At 41.6% G+C, this 17,824-nt stretch overlaps 1 protein-coding gene across 1 annotated transcript; it reads right to left on the reverse strand.

Annotated features, from left to right (window-relative positions):
* Positions 1–11,053: 11,053 nt before the first annotated feature.
* Positions 11,054–16,241, reverse strand: LOC124258021 (DEAD-box ATP-dependent RNA helicase 42-like). The gene is made up of 2 exons (XM_046692096.1): positions 16,120–16,241; positions 11,054–11,921 (listed from the first exon to the last, which is right to left on the reverse strand). The coding sequence occupies exons 1-2, from the start codon at positions 16,239–16,241 to the stop codon at positions 11,054–11,056; spliced, it is 990 nt and encodes a 329-aa protein (XP_046548052.1).
* Positions 16,242–17,824: the final 1,583 nt, after the last annotated feature.

Genomic DNA, 17,824 nt, shown 5'->3' on the forward strand with positions numbered 1-17,824 from the left:
CATTGTCAACAAGTTTAATGTTCAAAAGCTCTTTTTTGTATCAATAATTCTGTACAAAAATTTACTTGAAAATCTAAACGTTTTACATCTTTCAAATTCTTTCTGCAAATATTAAAGTCAATATCATGAAATAAGTTTTCCTATTTTAGGCAAATATGAGGTTTGATATTGTCAGATAAGAGTTTATCATAAAATAATCTTGAACCTTTCTTCAAATCCATAAAATCTTTATGAAGAAAGTTATTATTAAGGTCATTGTTATGTATATTTCTCTATTGTTTTATAGCCATTTTCCATGATTCAGGTATGATATACAAAACATATCCAAGATCCATATATGTATGAGCTTCAGATCCTCAAGAGACATAAAACCATCTTCATTACAAAGGTCCTTAATTGTTAAAATTCCATTTATCGTCCAATGTCTTATAAAGTGATTTGGGTTTTTGAAATTATTATTCAACCATAAGGGTTGTGATAAAATTCCTTTAATGTTGTCTGCTTCTATGGTATTTTTTCACAATATAATTTCCATGCCAATCAAACATCTTTCCAAAAAGGATTATCAATTTCAACAATATTCTGAAAATTTGCTACATATTTTAGTATATCATTTAATGGGAAATTGCATGGATTACTCATATTTGTTTTTCTGAGTCTGAGTGTAGATAATTTCATGGCATTAACAAAGGTTTTAATATCTGTCATATTTAAATATCGGTTACATATTGATTAACAGGCCGCAGAATAGTTGGAATTTTTCTGACTGCTGCGTTGAACAAACTATAATGAACAGAAGTCATTTGCATACCACTATCACACTCCTGGGCCAGGGTCTCGTTATGGGGACCACAGTGGTTTGCAGATTTCCATTCCTTCGATGACCTGAAACCGATAATGTTTCCAACGGGTTCACTCACTCACTCTCTCACTCACATATGGATTGTGTACTTATTAGACATTCAACACAATCAAATGGTTTCAAAATTTGGCCTTATACCGCTTAAATCCCATCTAGAATGTGCCTGGTGACTTAAGAGATGTACTGCCATCTCTATTTCCATCTGTAGACTCTCTAAGACCTTACATGGACCGTGGTTAATGTGATTAATAGAAACGGAAATCAAAGGGAAACATAAATGAACTACACTCACGTGCAAAAGAAACGTCCCCAAGTATATTTCAACTACCAAACAACACAAGCACAAAAACGAATTGATCTGCACGTTTAAAAGGCATAACGAGGGTGAATGTAAAGCATGTCTGACGTAAAGAAAGAGAACGTGGTAAACCTAACAGTGGTACAGGGAATGTTATCACATAGGGGTCGATTGACCAGTATTGGAGCGCAAGTCAAAACAACAAATGACTAAACAGAGGTTGAAATGGGAAGGCAGATCGTCAATACCGCGTATATCCACCCCTTACATCGGTGCACATCAGAACACGTCGTTGGGCCTAGTGTGTACGTCTCCTGATCACGTGACTGGGGATCTGACGCCATTCTGTCTGTAATGCCTGAGCCAGTGCATTTCTCGCTAACGGAGGGTGTGGAAGCTGTAGAATCCGACGTCCAAGATGGTCCCACAAGTGCTCTGTCGGAGACATGCCAGGGGATCTTGGGGACCAAGGCTGGTCGTTCACGTTGTTGACGTTGAGAAAGGCCGTTGTGACAAAAGCGGTGTGAAGTGTGCCAATGTCTTGTTGAAACAAGGTTCCTGGATATTGCTGGAAGAAAGGCTGGATACGGGGCCGCAGAACTTCATCAATATACCGACGGACTGTCAGGTTGCAATTGATTGCAAGGAGGTCGGTCTTGGTGTTCCCACAAATGCCACCCAAACCGTCACACTCCCTCCACAATATGGTTACGTTTCCTGAACGCAACAGCGTGCCGTCCGTTCCCAACGCCGTCGGTAGACACGTCGTGAGTTCTGTTCAAATGGAACCTCCACCCCTTTCGCTGAAGAGGACCCTTTGCCGGTTCCTTTGCTGCCACTGACGAACATTCCTGGCCCAAACCAATCTTCGACACGATGACCAACACTATGCAGTGATTATGACGTCACGGCGAGGAATCTGTTCCTTGAATGAAGCGTCCGTATTTAAAGGTCCTCTCATGGGGTAGTGACTTCCGGTCGCCCGCTCCTCGGCCTGTGTGCTGTCTGGCCAGTTTGTCTGTAACGTGTGACCAATGTCCGAATCGTCCTTTTGGCACGATCCAGGATTCTTCCAACATGGTCGTGCGTTGTCCCAAGCTGCAGCATGCCAATCGCTCTTTCTCCCTGTTCTGCTGTTAATCGAGGCATGTTCTTCTGGTTTTCCAGATGATTGTGATTGCAAAGAACAGTTTCCAACGTGTTTCATAACCGATCTCCATATGGGTGATTTCCTGCACGTGCAGGAAATTTCACTGCATAAAGTCATTTTTCCCGCTTCTGACAATCAAAACGTGCATTTCCTTGGGGTGTTATGCATGTGTGTGTTTGGGCAATGTGTTCCGATCAGTTTTACCTGTTTTTGGCCATATCCAGCAAATATATTATAACTGGAATTTTGGGGACGTTTCTTTTGCACGTGAGTGTAAGTAAATAATCCAAACCATCTGAAAGTAGGGGTAACGGAAACCCAAATGAACTTCATAGGACTCTGACTCTGGGTAACTGAAACTCACTTAAACCTTACGGGAATCTGGGTAACGGAAACGCACTGGAGCCCTACAGGAATCTGGGTAACGGAAACGCACTGGAGCCCTACAGTAATCTGGGTAACGGAAACGCACTGGAGCCCTACATGAATCTGGGTAACGGAAACGCACTGGAGCCCTACAGGAATCTGGGTAACGGAAACGCACTGGAGCCCTACAGGAATCTGGGTAACGGAAACGCACTGGAGCCTTACAGGAATCTGGGTAACCGAAACGCACTGGAGCCTTACAGGAATCTGGGTAACGAAATCGCGCTGGAGCCATACCGGTTTCTGGGTAATTTGTTTCAGGAAACTTAGAGGAAACGTAGGGAAAACGTAAAGTTTCCATTTCATTTCCGTCACGTTTCCGGTGTCCGGAACCCAAGTTATTGTTCCTGTGTTTATGGATGGAACGGGTTGATTGTACAAGAGCGAAGAAAATATTTGATTGTGAATGACTTGTTTCAGAAGCGTTTGAAGTAATATTCGCCCAAACGTCACCAAGAAAACATGCAAAGCAACATGCACGTGCAAGTAAGTTGTAAAGCATGCGGTATCGATCACTATGAAAAGACAAACGTTATTTTTAATTTCGTCATTCGTTTTTGCCTGGAAAAGAGGAAATCATCAAGACTGAGTGCTGCCAATCGAAACATCGCCATAGGCCGCCTTGAAGCTGTGGAGTCGCAGTCTGCAGTTGCCCGACATTTCAACGTTCATCGGAGCACCATATCTAGCCTTTGGGATCGTTTCTTGCAGACCAATTCCGCCCAAGATCGCCCGAGAAGCGGCCGCCCAAGCCCAGGACCGCTACATCCAGGCTGTTCACTTGCGTCATTGTCTTGCCACAGCCGTGGAGACTGCACAACGCATCCCTGGTTTGAGAAGAATTTCCTACCAAACTGTCAGGAATTGATTGTGTGAAGTGGGGATTTGACCAAGAAGGCCAGTTGTCGTCCCTGATTTGAGAGACTTCCATCGGCCCTATTGCGTTGGGTAGTAGAATCCGGAACTGGAAATTTAGCAAAAGGAGGCGAGTCTGGTTCAGTGATGAATCACGATTTCTTCTACACCGGCGAGATAGAAGACAGCGTGTTCACCGTCGGAAAATGAACGTTTTGCCCCTAATTGCATTCGACTCAACAGATTCGGTGGAGAAAGTGCCAAAGTGCCCCTGGTTCAGAGTGCAATATCGGTACACAGATCTGATTTAATCACTTGCTTCCGATTATGGACCGACAGAGGGAGTTGTTCCAGCATGACAACGCTACTTCAGATACAGCACGCGTCACGGTCCGCTACCTTGTCAATTCTAACGTCAGTGTCTTGCCATGGCCTTCCCAATCACCAGATCTAAACCCGATAGAACATTTATGGGATGAAATCGATCGACGTGTACGTCAACACGTCAAAACACGCCTCAGACACTTCCACAACTGGCCATAGCATTGCAAGAGCGACTTCGTCGACTTATCCAGTCTGTGCCGAGACGGTGCCGAGCAGTAAGTACTGACTTTGACGCCATATTATGGACTCAAGTAAACAGAAACACAAACACGCTGCTGTTGTGTTGGCGAACTCTTTGTCTACAGACGTGTGAATTCTCACCTTTTTACCATGAAATAATTGCTCGTAAACTAACGCAATAAATTCATTTAAAACTGGCTTATGCGTTTCTTTTTTGAAGAGTGTGGTATTTCAGAAATGCATTCGTAATAGGGGTGACTATTGAGGGGCAAACAGCTATTGCGTTAGCGATAGTCTATTGCAGCATACTATTGCGAGAAACTATTGCGATACTATTGCAATAGCTTTTCTTCTTGAATTGTCTCATTTGAAGTCTTTTCCCAAATCACCGTATAGTTTATATGAAATAAAAACAAGTTGAAGTAGTTTAAGTCTCTTTTAATAACTGACAACAAACTTAAGGTCCAGATCAAGTAAGCGGTTAAAACATAAACTCAAAGAAGCTGCAAGTCTGCACCCAAACATCCTGTATTTTGTGTTGTGCATTTATCAACGGAAGTCACATACTAATCACACATACTATCGATGCATCGATAGTTTTTCGTTTCTACCATGGATTAATTGCTATCGGATACTCAACAATTGCAATTCATCGATAGTTCGATGCATCGTTACAGCCCTAATTGTGTCGAAATATTTCAGAAAGGTATTCGGTTCTACAGTTGAAAGGGTGATAATGCTGGTTTAACGACATTGAAAAGTGTCAAAAGCTCTCAGTTAAACTATATATGAGAAATGTATTTGGAAGTATGATTAAATGGGTGGAAATGCTGGTTTAGGAGGGCGACCAGTCTTCAGAAAAACAGGATTTCAAACATTAAGTCATTCATCAAAGGCGACGCCATTCGCCTTGGGCTGCCAGAAACCTATGATTGACTTGATTTTAATTATATCCGCATCGTGGTTTTCCCCGAAGTGCTAAACGTGAGGGACCTGGATTCGGATTTCCGTTCCCTCATCATGCTGACACATCCTCATCAGAGGCCCACATTAGGTAGCCGTGATCTGAAGCTTGTGCAACCTCCACGGCATATCCGTCCCAGAAAACTGACAAGTTGTCAATATTCCTGGGCTAAACACAACCGCCTGCCCCTCTTGTACATGTTAATTAAGTAGGATCCTTGACAAAAATGAACAGAGAGATTGATCACATTGAAGTCACATATCCAGGTAATGATTTTGTATAACGTATAGTTTGTGGTCATAGTTATCTAACTGACCGATATTAACCATCAGCATCCGTGAGACTTGGAGCCAATGGTGTTGGAGTAGAAACTCAGCTGAGTGGTCATTAGGCTGCAGATAGTCACCGGAGGCGGAGGTTGGTTGTGATCGCTATGAATACTGGCTACACGGCATTGGCATCGGACAATACTGATGAGCTCAAGCTGAAGCTGTCTAATAATGAGACAGATCTGGACTACTGGCACGAACTAATTAACGCATACAATATAAGGCCACTGAGCAGAGAAGGATATTTCTGGACTGGAATATATTTGGTTATTGTAGGTAAGTAGATTTGTCAAAGGGGCGTTATTTACTGACGTTTTCCTGATTGTGATTTGTATGATTTGTTAATGTGATTGTAGAATATGTGGTGTTTAGTTATGCCATGTGTTTAACAAGGGAAGCCAAGGTGGGTGTAACTCTGGGTTTGGGCCATATCATGTGTCTAAATCCAGGTGTCTTGTCAGAGTATGTGTCTAAAATTATGTTTGGTCATACCATGTATCTAACACGAGTTGTGTTTTCCTGACATGTGTCTAAAGATGTGTCAACACAATGTGTCATGCCATGGCATGTGTCCGACATGGTGTTTTGGTCATACCATGATCTAACACGAGGTTTCAAGACATGACATGTGTCTTGTTACCTCATGTGTCTAACATGGTGTCAGGTCATACCATATATCTGTTACGAGGTGTCTAGACATGACATGTGTCTTGTTACCTCATGTGTCTAACATGGTGTTAGGTCATACCATATATCTGTTACGAGGTGTCTAGACATGAGCTTGTCTCTTGTTAGTCCTAAGCATGTGTTAGGTCATGCCATATATCTGAACTCTACCACGGGCCCTCTGATCACAGCATGTGACAATCACGGTATTTGCTGCCTATAGAAGGTTTCGAACATATTCAAAACTACATTTCAGTATATCAATTCACATCATTGATTTTACTTGTGTTTTGTTGATCGATGTGGCATGGACATCCTTGGAGATCTTTCAGCTTTGTTTTTTTGTGTTTGCGTTTGTACAATCATTCTCGAGCAATCGATATTGTGACAAGAGGTGTTTTAAGCGCCGTTATTGTTCGATATCGGAAATGTATTTTACAGCCCGTTTCCGTGCAAACATTATGCCAGTGTATGCTCGCTATGTATATGTCAATGGAACGTGTTGATTACTTAGTATTGAGTGATAAAACACAGATAACAACATCTGACCACTGCGAGCGTGTAACAATTTGCAACCATTGTTCAGGTGATGAGATGATGAGATGTTGACTTCAGGGCCTAGATTTTCGAAGCTCTCTTAGCGTTAAGATAGTCGTAAGTTAATGTTAATGTATGGCACATACGGCTATCTTAGCGCTAAGAGAGCTTCGAAAATGTAGGCCCAGGTCCTCAGATCTTTTTCTTGTAAGAAACTATTTACCAACGTTGCAACATCAATATAGTCCTGTTTCCGCAAAACAGTATCTTCAGCATCCTTCCAGCGTCAAAAACATATTCAGGATATCCTTCGACCTGTGAAGATCCCGGTTAGAATTGGTCTTTAGCAACCAATGCCTGTCGTAAGAGGCAACTAACGGGATGGATGGTCAGGCTCGCTGACCTGGTTCACACATGTCATCGTATCCCAAATGCATAGACCGATTCTCATGCTGTTGATCACTGGATTGTCTGGTCCGATTATTAACAGACCGCCGCCTCACAGCTGGACGGTTGCTGGGTGCGGCGTTTAACAATAAACAAACAAACAATCAAAACAGGACATCCTTCATGTGAGACATTGTTGTCTTCTGATTAAACTGTCTCAGACTAATAGACTCAGCTCGTTTCACTTGTCACCTTTCAGAATGATGTCCAAGCGTTAATTGGCAATGAATCTATTTCCAGCGATATATTTGTAGGACAACTCTACCCTGGCCTTGGCCTTGACTTTTTCACTTGACGTCATAAATTTATAACGTCAAGGAAACTGACTGACTGACTGAGTGAGTTTGGTTTTACGCCGCTATTAGCTATATTCCAGCAACATCACGGCGGGGACACCAGAAATGGGCTTCACACACTGTACCCATGTGGGGATTCGAACCCGGGTCTTCGGCGTGACGAGCCAAGTCAAGGAAACAATTATGGCAGTAGATCAATTCTTGTGTCTGTCGATACATAATCAGTATGTTTATGTTTGCAAGGAAAGCGTAATGTGTGAAAAGGAAGTTTGTAATTAATTAATAGTTATTTTAACCGGAAAGGTTGAGGTAAATACGAAAAACCAACAGAGGAAAACAAAAGATCGAATACTCAATAATAAGCTGAATCTGAATGCTTATCTCCTTAATGAAGGAGGCTGTTTTGTGATCGTTAGTTTTGACAATCTACAGTATCAAATTAATCAGTACCTCCGCAAAGTAACAATTACTGACTAGCACTCAACTGATAAATATAAGTATTTGTACGATTTATGACCAAATCATATACCAAACCCCACGTCCATATTCATGTACGCTGGTGACACAGTAATAATCGATAATCAATCACTAGATCACTGTAATCATTTCACAAAGGACTATGTAATCTAACTGTTAATTGGACCTATATGGTGGTTGGATGGTCGGGGCTGGGATGTGTGTCGGGAGAGGGGAGTGTTGGAGGGGGAAGGTGGTGTTGGAAAGGAAGGGTGGGGACGCGTTTGATCTAATAACATAAGGTTGGTCAGTAACCTTCGATCTTGTTAGTGCTCATATCTTATTGATGTTGTTACCTTGACAACAGGGTCCAAACAGGGGAACGGGCGTGAATGGGTCAAAAAGTGCATAATTATCCTCTAGACTCTGTGTCATCAAAATCACCGCTGGACCGGATAAAATGTCGGTCAAGGTAGCTTAATTAAACTGATCCATCCTTACATCCTTATTTACTCAGTTACTTGCAATCAATTCTGTATTTCCCAATAAGGATACACTTCAAAATAAACTCTAATGTAGTACCAAGCATCAAATGTTAAGCGAGTCACTTAAGATCACTACTTCCTAATCGATGTTTGAGTGTTTATTGTAGGCTGTGTACTATGTAGGTGTATTTATTGTCCATCAAACGTCATATACCGCAGACTAAGTAAACGTAGTATTATTACACTAGTACGCTGAGTCTCGGTATATCAGTGTAACGAATAATACTGAGCCTAAGTTTACTTAGACTGAATATAAAGGGGAAGTAAAACCAAAACAAACTTTACTAATGTGTCAAAAATTCTAATATTTATTTATTCCAGTAATTTAATTTTCCTTACAATGCCAGTGGATATATAAAGAAGAGGGAATTCTCCACAGACTTCAAAACTCCGATGTTTATTTGTTTCCATGATGTATTTTAAATTTCATTAAAAATTAAATTTTATTATTAAAATTAAAATGAGATGAGTAAGAGACGTATACATGTATATCTTGGGTTGAAAACAGTAGACTGCATGAAGACGTGAGAACCACGCACCTGTTTGTTTGTTTGTTTGTTTGCTGTTTAACGCCGCAACCAAGTCATCGAGCCTACCACACGCCGGTACCTACATCACGTGACACAATTCAAAGGAGGTCCATGATGATGATGTCGAGATTTAACGTGCACTTTCCGACATAATGGCGGCGGTGGGGTAGCCTAGTGGTTAATGCGTACGCTCGTCACGCCGAAGACCCGGGTTCCATACCTCACATGGGTAAAATGTGTATAGCCCATTTCTGGTGTCCCCCGCCGTGATATTGCTGGAATATTGCTAAAAGCGGCGAAAAACTAAACTTATTGTTTTATGCCGCACACGTCGACGTGACGAGAAAACGCTTTAACGACTAGGCTGCCTCGTCGCGCTACAGTAATAGAGGCATACAATTTACAAACTACACAGTATCACACACTGAGCGGTAACATGAAATGTTCAGCCAAAACATATTGCTTTCCCAATCACTGCGATAATCGTTCGGTCGTTATTTCGCTTTTAAAACACGAAATTTGAAGTCATATATATATAAATACGAGTGCTGAAAATTTTAAACCACTTTGAAAATATTTATCCTCAGTTAATTTGGGGCATAATTTCAGCACAAATTGAACAGGAGATCTTTGTGGCCATGGCAACTCTTACGCATTCGAAAACCGGGTGTTTGTTTTGGACTGTCGATATGTGTGTGTCCATTCCCGAACGAATATGTTTCAGCACAGAAAGTCGGCCTCAAATGCCAAGGCAGAACACTGTTTGCTGGTATAACATGAGCCAAAATGTCATTATTGGTTTTAAGATACTGCGCTGTGATCTTCTGTTTGATAGATGCAGTTTCACGTTTTTGTATTGGTTTGCATTACATTATCAATTTGTATAGCGCATTTTCAAATCACCAAATATTTTTTTTATAGAATGATTCATCTTACTTCTCCAGTTACCGTTTCTGTGCGCTCTCAGTTTTCAATCAGAACACATCGTAAGAAGGTTATAGGGCGCTGGAATATCAACAGTCACATAACCATCTAAACCTACCGGGTACCCACTCACTGGTGGGTGATCAAAGAAACGTTTCGAACAAATATATTTTACCATATCATACACCAACAAGGCTTCGCAATCTCCCCAACACACCTTGATAAACCAGACCGGAAAAAAAAGCATAAACCCATTTTTGAATGTGGCTGAAAATGAACCAACCAAGAAATGGCTATTTCATGGTTATAGAGTGAGTGAGTGAGTGAGTTGGGTTTTACGTCGCTTTTAGCAATATTCCAGCACTATCACGGCGTCGGACACCAGAAATGGGCTTCACACATTGTGCCTATGTGGGCAATCGAACGCGGGTCTTCGGCGTGACGAGCGAACGCCTTAACCACTAGGCTTCCCCACCACCCCTGATAGTTATACAATTGATAAGGCATGTGATTTGGACCTTCAGTGTGCGTTGTCTAGGTGGCTGTTTTAGTTTAGTAACGTTGAGGTAACAATTTTACTGAATTGGTCAAATCCAAACTTAAGTGAAGACTTTCTATGCCCAACAATTATCAGAGAAGATCAGATTACACCACAGCACTTATCTGCGTAATCTTCGAATTTCTTGAGGAAATTACCATTAACATTATTCGAATGGGACAATCAATCAATGCAGTCAATTGATGTCCGTCCTACCTGTGTTTCGTGACGAGTCAAGCACTGAACTAACAGAGCAAGAGAACTGGAAACAAGAATGCATTCATTAATTATAACCACGGCAATCTATGACATTGCCCTTTCTTCACCAAAGACAATGTTCTTGGTCCACTTATAAGACTTCCCTAATGCTCTAATGGCACAAGCATTAATATAGATGTTGAGAAACAGTCATCACTGGAGGAAATGATTTCGTACTGACCCAGCTAATCACCAATAATTTCCGCACAGACACATATTTATAACTGTAATACCGATTAACGTTATTTCCGCCGGAATTCCAATTTGTACAGGGAGGCAGTTCAGTTTGAGACGCACCCTTGATACACGTGCCCTTTCCTTTGCCTTTCCATTGTGTTTCCTTTGCCTTCCCTTTTGCCTTTCCTTTGTCTGGTCTTTCCTTTGTCTTTCCGTTGTCTTTCCTTTGCCTTAACGTCCTTTGCCTTTCTTTTGTTTTTCCTTTGTCTTTCGTTTGCCTTTCCTTTGCCTTTCGTTTGTCTTTCCTTTGCCTTTCCTTTGTCTTTCCTTTGCCTTTCCTTTGTCTCTTCCTTTGTCTTGTCTTTCCTTTCTTTTCTTTCGTCTTTCCTCCTTTCCTTTGTTTGTCTTTCCTTTGTCCTTTCCTTTGTCTCTTCCCTTTGTCTCTTTCCTTTGTCTTTCCTTTGTCTTTCCTTTGTCCCTTTCCTTTGTCTTTCCTTTGTCTTTCCTTTCCTTTTCCTTTGTCTTTTCCTTTCTTCCGTCTCTTTCCTTTGCCTTTCCTTTGCCTTTCCTTTGTCTTTCCTTTGTCTTTATCCCTTTGCCTTTCCTTTGTCTTTCCTTTGTCTTTCCTTTGTCTTTCCTTTGCCTTTCCTTTGTCTTTCCTTTGCCTTTCCTTTGCCTTTCCTTTGTCTTTCCTTTGTCTTTCCTTTGTCTTTCCTTTGTCTTTCCTTTGTCTTTCCTTTGTCTTCCTTTGTCTTTCCTTTCTATTCCTTTGTCTTTCCTTTGTCTTTCCTCCTTGCCTTTCCCTTTGTCTTGCCTTTCCTTTGCCTCTCCCTTGGCTCCCTCTCTTTGTCTCTTTTGTCCTTTTTCTCTTTCCTTTGCCTTTCCTTTGCCTTCCCTTTGCCTTTCCTTTGTCTTTCCTTTGCCTTTCCTTTGTTTTTCCTTTGTCTTTCCTTTGCCTTTCGTTTGTCTTTCCTTTGCCTTTCCTTTGTCTTTCGTTTGTCTTTTGTTTCCCTTTCTTTTGCCTTTCCTTTGTCTTTCGTTTGTCTTTCCTTTGCCTTTCCTTTGTCTTTCCTTTGCCTTTCCTTTGTCTTTCGTTTGTCTTTTGTTTCAGGATATCGTGTCTGAGTGGGGTATTTGAGTTATGTACCAGCATGGTATCCCATTTGGATAGCAAATACATGTACAACTGTTTGATCTCCGGCAGCGTCATCACAAAAGACGTGAAAATATGGTACCTGTTGGTCCCTGCCTGGCGCTCGGCATTGCTGGAAACAACAAGGACTTGTCGGCTCGCAGTCAGTATAATGTGTCTGAATGTATAATGTGCTTGCATACACGTTGTCATGTGAGCGAAAGATCCGGGTTAGAATTGATCTCCAGTAACCCATGCTTGTCGTAAGAGGCGACTAACGGGATCGGGTGGTCAGGCTCGCTGACTTGGTTGACCATGTCATCGGTTCCCAATTGCGTAGATCGATGTTCATTCTGTTGATCACTGGATTGTCTAGTCCAGACTCGATTATTTACAGACCGCCGCCATATAGCTGGAATATTGCTAAGTGTGGCGTAAAACTAAACTCACTTACTTGTTCGAGTCTCTGCTCTTTCGTTTAGCAGATCATGTTTTCCTTTTTCGCGAATATCTGGTGTCGGATGTATTCTGACCATTTTCTCCATCTTTGCCCCTGCGCGTATAATGGATTAGGTTTCGTCGGTTAATTGAGACTGGGTTTTCTCTGTCGTTGCCACTCTAACCCCAAGGTTACCCTACCACCATAGAATGATCTGGAAACTGCTCTAGCATCATCTGCCTTCGAGACTATTGCGGAATTTTCTAGGCTTTCTCTTGGATATAAAAGAGGAGAAGGTTATTGCCCCTCATCACACATTACACATACCCTGACCAGACGTAATTGCAAATTAGATTACTGTTGCTGAGAGGGGAATATTACCGTCCTTGTTTTTGAAACTCACAAAACTTTCAGACAGACCATAGGGCTGGTTAGATGTAAAACTTGCCAGCCCTGACCAAAACTTACCTTCCCACAAATAATTTAGGTTTGACAAGAGACGTAGTTTATCATCCAATTGGAATTCATCTTTTATTTTTACGAGTGAATTCATAATGATTTATTATTCTGAAATATGGTGAATATCTTTATATGCATGTCTAAATTTTAACCCGACCGTCGGGCAGGTGAATTTGAAAATCTGGCAGTCCGGAAGAAAAGCAAGATTTATGGATGTCAACTTCTTTATTGTGAATAACACGACGTTTCGGAGTGTATGCTTACTCCTTCATCAGGTGAGAGTCCAGGTGATGAAGGAGTAAGCATACACTCCGAAACGTCGTGCTATTCACAATAAAGTTGACATCCATGAATCTTGCTTTTCTTATGCATTCCAGTTCTAAATGCCCTTCAAAGATCTGGCAGTCCGTGTTGATAATAACCCGTCCCGGGCGGTCGGGCAGGCAGGTATTTCGAACGCTGGTTTTTATTGCTATAATTGCTGCTCTTAATTGTATTACCTCTGAATTTGTACTGCCACACAATTCGTACTGCCATAGTAATATGTTTGTGACGTTTTGTATTGAATTGTGAATTTATGACTTCAGAATACAATTGTGGATTGCAGCACATGTCTCTGGCTGTTGGTCACACACCAAGTTCTTTTACGGACTGATTCCCGGTTAACATTTTTGTTTCAACTTGGGATTCAACAGCTTAACCAGATTAACAGTCAATACAACGCAAGCTTATAATTACTTCTTTTCTAGGTCTTCATATTGCATTAAATCCCTCCTAACTATCCCTTGGTTGATTTTTAAAGCTTGTTTTTTAAACTATAAAATGAATAATTACCTTTCTATAGTTGCGTCCAAAGAATACAATAGCATTTCGCCGTATAAACGAGGATGGGTATTGAAAATAAATTTTATAATGCTATGTACACGCTCCACATTATGCAAGAGGATCAAATGTGCAATTTGAAGGCGGTCATAAAGGAAAACCCACAATGAGATACTGGGCCATTATTTATAGAATAAAAGTGAACGACTTAGATTACGGTGATAGATTGCGTGATCTTGTGTGTCCAATATAATCAGATCACCTTTGGTTTCCGTGTCATCCCTTGCTAGGAATCACGTGTCATGCTGGCCTTTATTTTTAAACTCAGTTCGGTTTATATGTATCATGACCATGAGTTAGTGTGGGTTGTTCGAAACCTTTTTGCTGTACAATAGCTTGGCATACAGACCCTAGGTAAACTACGGTTATAGCGAAATGAAAAGGAGCACTAATTGTTGTTCGGTATAACCGTATTTCGTTATATGCGTTTCGAGTAAAATATAGCCGGGACCAGCTATTCATATCCGTTAGTTCGCTTGGAACGTGTTCGTTTTAAACGTAGTTTAGCGTATAACCAATACGGCCTTTACATTTGCCAAATTTGTTTGGCAGCATTTTCTGAAAATGAAGAATAGTTTGAATCCATTTTGTGTTTTATTTATCTATTTTAAGAACCGTCTGTTTCTGCCAAATATATTCATTTCAGAGATTAGCTGTTAGTCTATCAGTAGAATTTTGTATCTCTTTTATCATGCTGAATTTGTGAATTAATTTTAACACCTAAGGCTATTCCACTTGTACATTGGCGTGTCAGGTAAATGTGGGAGGAAGACCCGAAGTAATGTAGGTCTCAGACATTTACCACTTTGTGAAACCGTAAAACATAAAGAGATGTAAATGTTATTCTATTAATAATGACAACATAATATTTGGTCATATGTGTAATTAATGTGGTACTATCAAATATTAATTGACAAAATCATACATGGTACCAGGAGACTGTTCGACTTGCACTAAAAGACGAGTGGTGTAACATTCCAGCAACAATATCAGTGTCGGGTTTCACCACCATCTGCGCATGCGTTGATGCGGGTGGTGCAGTGTCGATGCATTAAACACACATCGGTTGATTGAAAACATTCTAGTGTAAGTTCTCCGAAACAATGGACAAGAGTTCTGGTCCTGTAGTAGGCGTCGGTCTATCTCACCCTAGACACGCTAGAATGTTAGACGGTTCATTCGCTCGTCCCATATGGGTGCAATGTGTAAAGCCCATTTCTGGTGTCCACCGATGTGATATTGCTTGGATACTGATAAAAGTGGCGTAAAACTAAACTCACACACTCTATGGAGGACAGATCATTAGAAACGGCCAGTTATTACAGTACAGCAATGTCTCCCTCCATCGGTTGTTTAGGGTTCTGCCACTGACTGGTCTCAACCCAAATTTTCAATGTTGTTAATGTGTCAGTTTGGAATCGATTAGCTGCACCGACCGAATATGGTTGTGTTGTTGACACACGTCAGGGGCCACACGCGTACGACAGACCGGTGGCAAGTCAAGAGCTCTGTTGTAAGGTCTCGAAAGAAAACGAATTGTGTTGAGATGAAAATTGTGTCTTGAACTCTCGTTTTGAACCATTCCTGTTTACAGCATATACGCACAATTATTTGTATCTGTCAGTATAGATTAAAACTTCGTCAGTGTCGTATGTCGGAACTCGAAACGGACACAATTTACAGTTAATCTTTATTCCATTTCAAGTATGTGGAAAGGTCAGGCAAACGAGATTTATAATGGCTTAGTAAAGACTAATGTCGAACTTAAATATCTTTTGAATGAGAATCGGATGAATGTGTACTTAGTACATAAACGTCCTTGACATGAAAACTGCAGCTGTTCTATACGAGTGGGTTACTGGCTTACTATTCTTGTAGCAATAACCCAGCAATGGTTACGCCCCCTCAGTAGTCGCCGGATCAGTCTGTTGTAGGTTTGAATCTAAGATTCAGTGAGCTCAGACACGTGATCATGAACATCACTGAAGTGACCGGCGTCACCTGCATTTACTCACAATTCTTTGTTTGAAATATGATATAATAATTGCTATGTATAACTGACTGACTGACTGAGTTTTGGCTTTACGCCGCTTTTAGCAATATTCCAGCAACATCACGGCGGGGGACACCAGAAATGGGTTTCACACGTTGTACCCATGTGGGGATTCGAACCCGGGTCTTCGGCGTGACGAGCCAACGCTTTAACCACTAGACTACCCCACCTCCCCAGCTATGTATAAAACGCCTGTATCTAATTACTTGTGCATGCTCAATGCGCTGACACATTATTACCCAAAGCTGCCAGTGAGTCGATTGAAGGTTCAAATCATATGACCTATCCCACCGGGTACCCATTTACAAGTACAATTTTTCTAACAAACTCACTTGCCTAAGATGAGACCACATGTGTCACGTAGTTTCGGTGTGGGGCAGGGCTCAGGTCCTCGAAACTCTCTATAGTCAAGCTGCCAAACATGGTCACCCATCCAAGGACTCTCTGTGACCATCAGCGCTTAACTTCAACTGACTTGTGACCCGGGCTCTATGCACAGGAGGTGAGGTGAAATTGGGTTTAACGTCGTGCTGGAGAATATTTCGCTCATATGACGACGTGCATGCATGTGTATGTGTATGTGTGGCTGCTTGTACAAGCCCAGACTGAAGCTGGTTTTATAGTGCTAGCCCACTGAGATACCATGCCGCAGTGAAGCATGAATACCCCACTCAGACACATTATACTGACTCCGAGCCGACCAGTCCTTGTTGTACCCATTAATGCCGAGCGCCAGGCAGGGACCAACAAGTACCATATTTTAACGTCTTTTTGGTATGACGCGGTCGGGGATCGAACCCGCGACCTTCCGCTCTCCGGGCGGATCTATGCACAGGACCACACACCAGCACTAAAATTTAATAATGAGTTTAAAGTCAACTCAAGTCATTACCTACTGAACATGTATCCTGGAATTGTTCTTGTCACCTTCACCTTGGCGATCCGGGTTAGAATTGGTCATTAGCAGCCCATGCTTCGTGAAGTGTAAGAGTCGACTAACGGGTTCGAATCCCCACGTGGGTGCAATATGTGAAGCCCATTTCTGGTGTCCCCCACCGTGATAATACTTTTATATTGCTAAAAGCGGCGTACAACCATAGTCACTTACATACGAATTTCACAGAACGTACATAATACAAAGTCTTCAAGACAGTTCATGGAGGTCAATATAGGTCATTTACCTTTTCCAGAAACGTATTGATCACCACTGTCAATAATGGTGCCAAACGACCACCAAGCAGATAAATCATAAGAGACACGAGAGCTGTCGTTGACAAGACCTTTATATTCTCAGGCAATCAGGTTTAACGTAATATAGATTGAATTGCTTATCAGATATCTGAAGGACGCTATGAATATGGCATTACCTCTAACCTTTTCTGTATGGGTAGAATTGCATGTTACAAAACAAAATGTCTGTGGATCCATTCCTCGATTCCGACTATCTCATGAGCAGATGTTTATAAATTTACTATGAAAACATACCAAGGGTGCTCGAAAAGGGGAACGCATCTTGCCCCACCAGTCACGTCACAAACACATGCAAAGGCTACTCAATTGTGAACCTAACAATGCACGGAAACCATATATATGTTGCAGGCAGCGTTCGAAATAACCGCCGGCCCGGAGGCCCAGCGCCGGTAGTTATTGTATCGGCCCGGTAGTTTCAAATATTTGCAGGCCCTTGTGGCCTTCAGTCAATTATCTGTTTATGCGTTTATTTTACTGGAATCTTTCCCATATTAACGTTCGGGATCCATGATCCATCATGTTAGGATAACTTACAGTTTCACATCCTGGCATTTCAGCGCTTTGCGCGTTGGAATGTCAACACCAGTCTTTAACAAATGAAAATTTCTCTGAGTGCCATAGGCTTCGCTAATTGATTTTGTAGAAACAGTGTGAAACTGTGTACAGTATAGTCTATTTTGTTTTTATTGGTTTTACTGTAACAAAATGAGCCTCCAGATTTCATTCACGGCCTGTAGATTTTAAAGCCTGCAGGCGGCAGCAGGCCCCGGTGTCCAACTGGCAAAA

Source organism: Haliotis rubra, unplaced genomic scaffold (genome assembly GCF_003918875.1).
Source record: "Haliotis rubra isolate DU_JTF1 unplaced genomic scaffold, ASM391887v1 Scf68, whole genome shotgun sequence".
In the NCBI taxonomy this organism is placed as follows: domain Eukaryota; kingdom Metazoa; phylum Mollusca; class Gastropoda; order Lepetellida; family Haliotidae; genus Haliotis; species Haliotis rubra.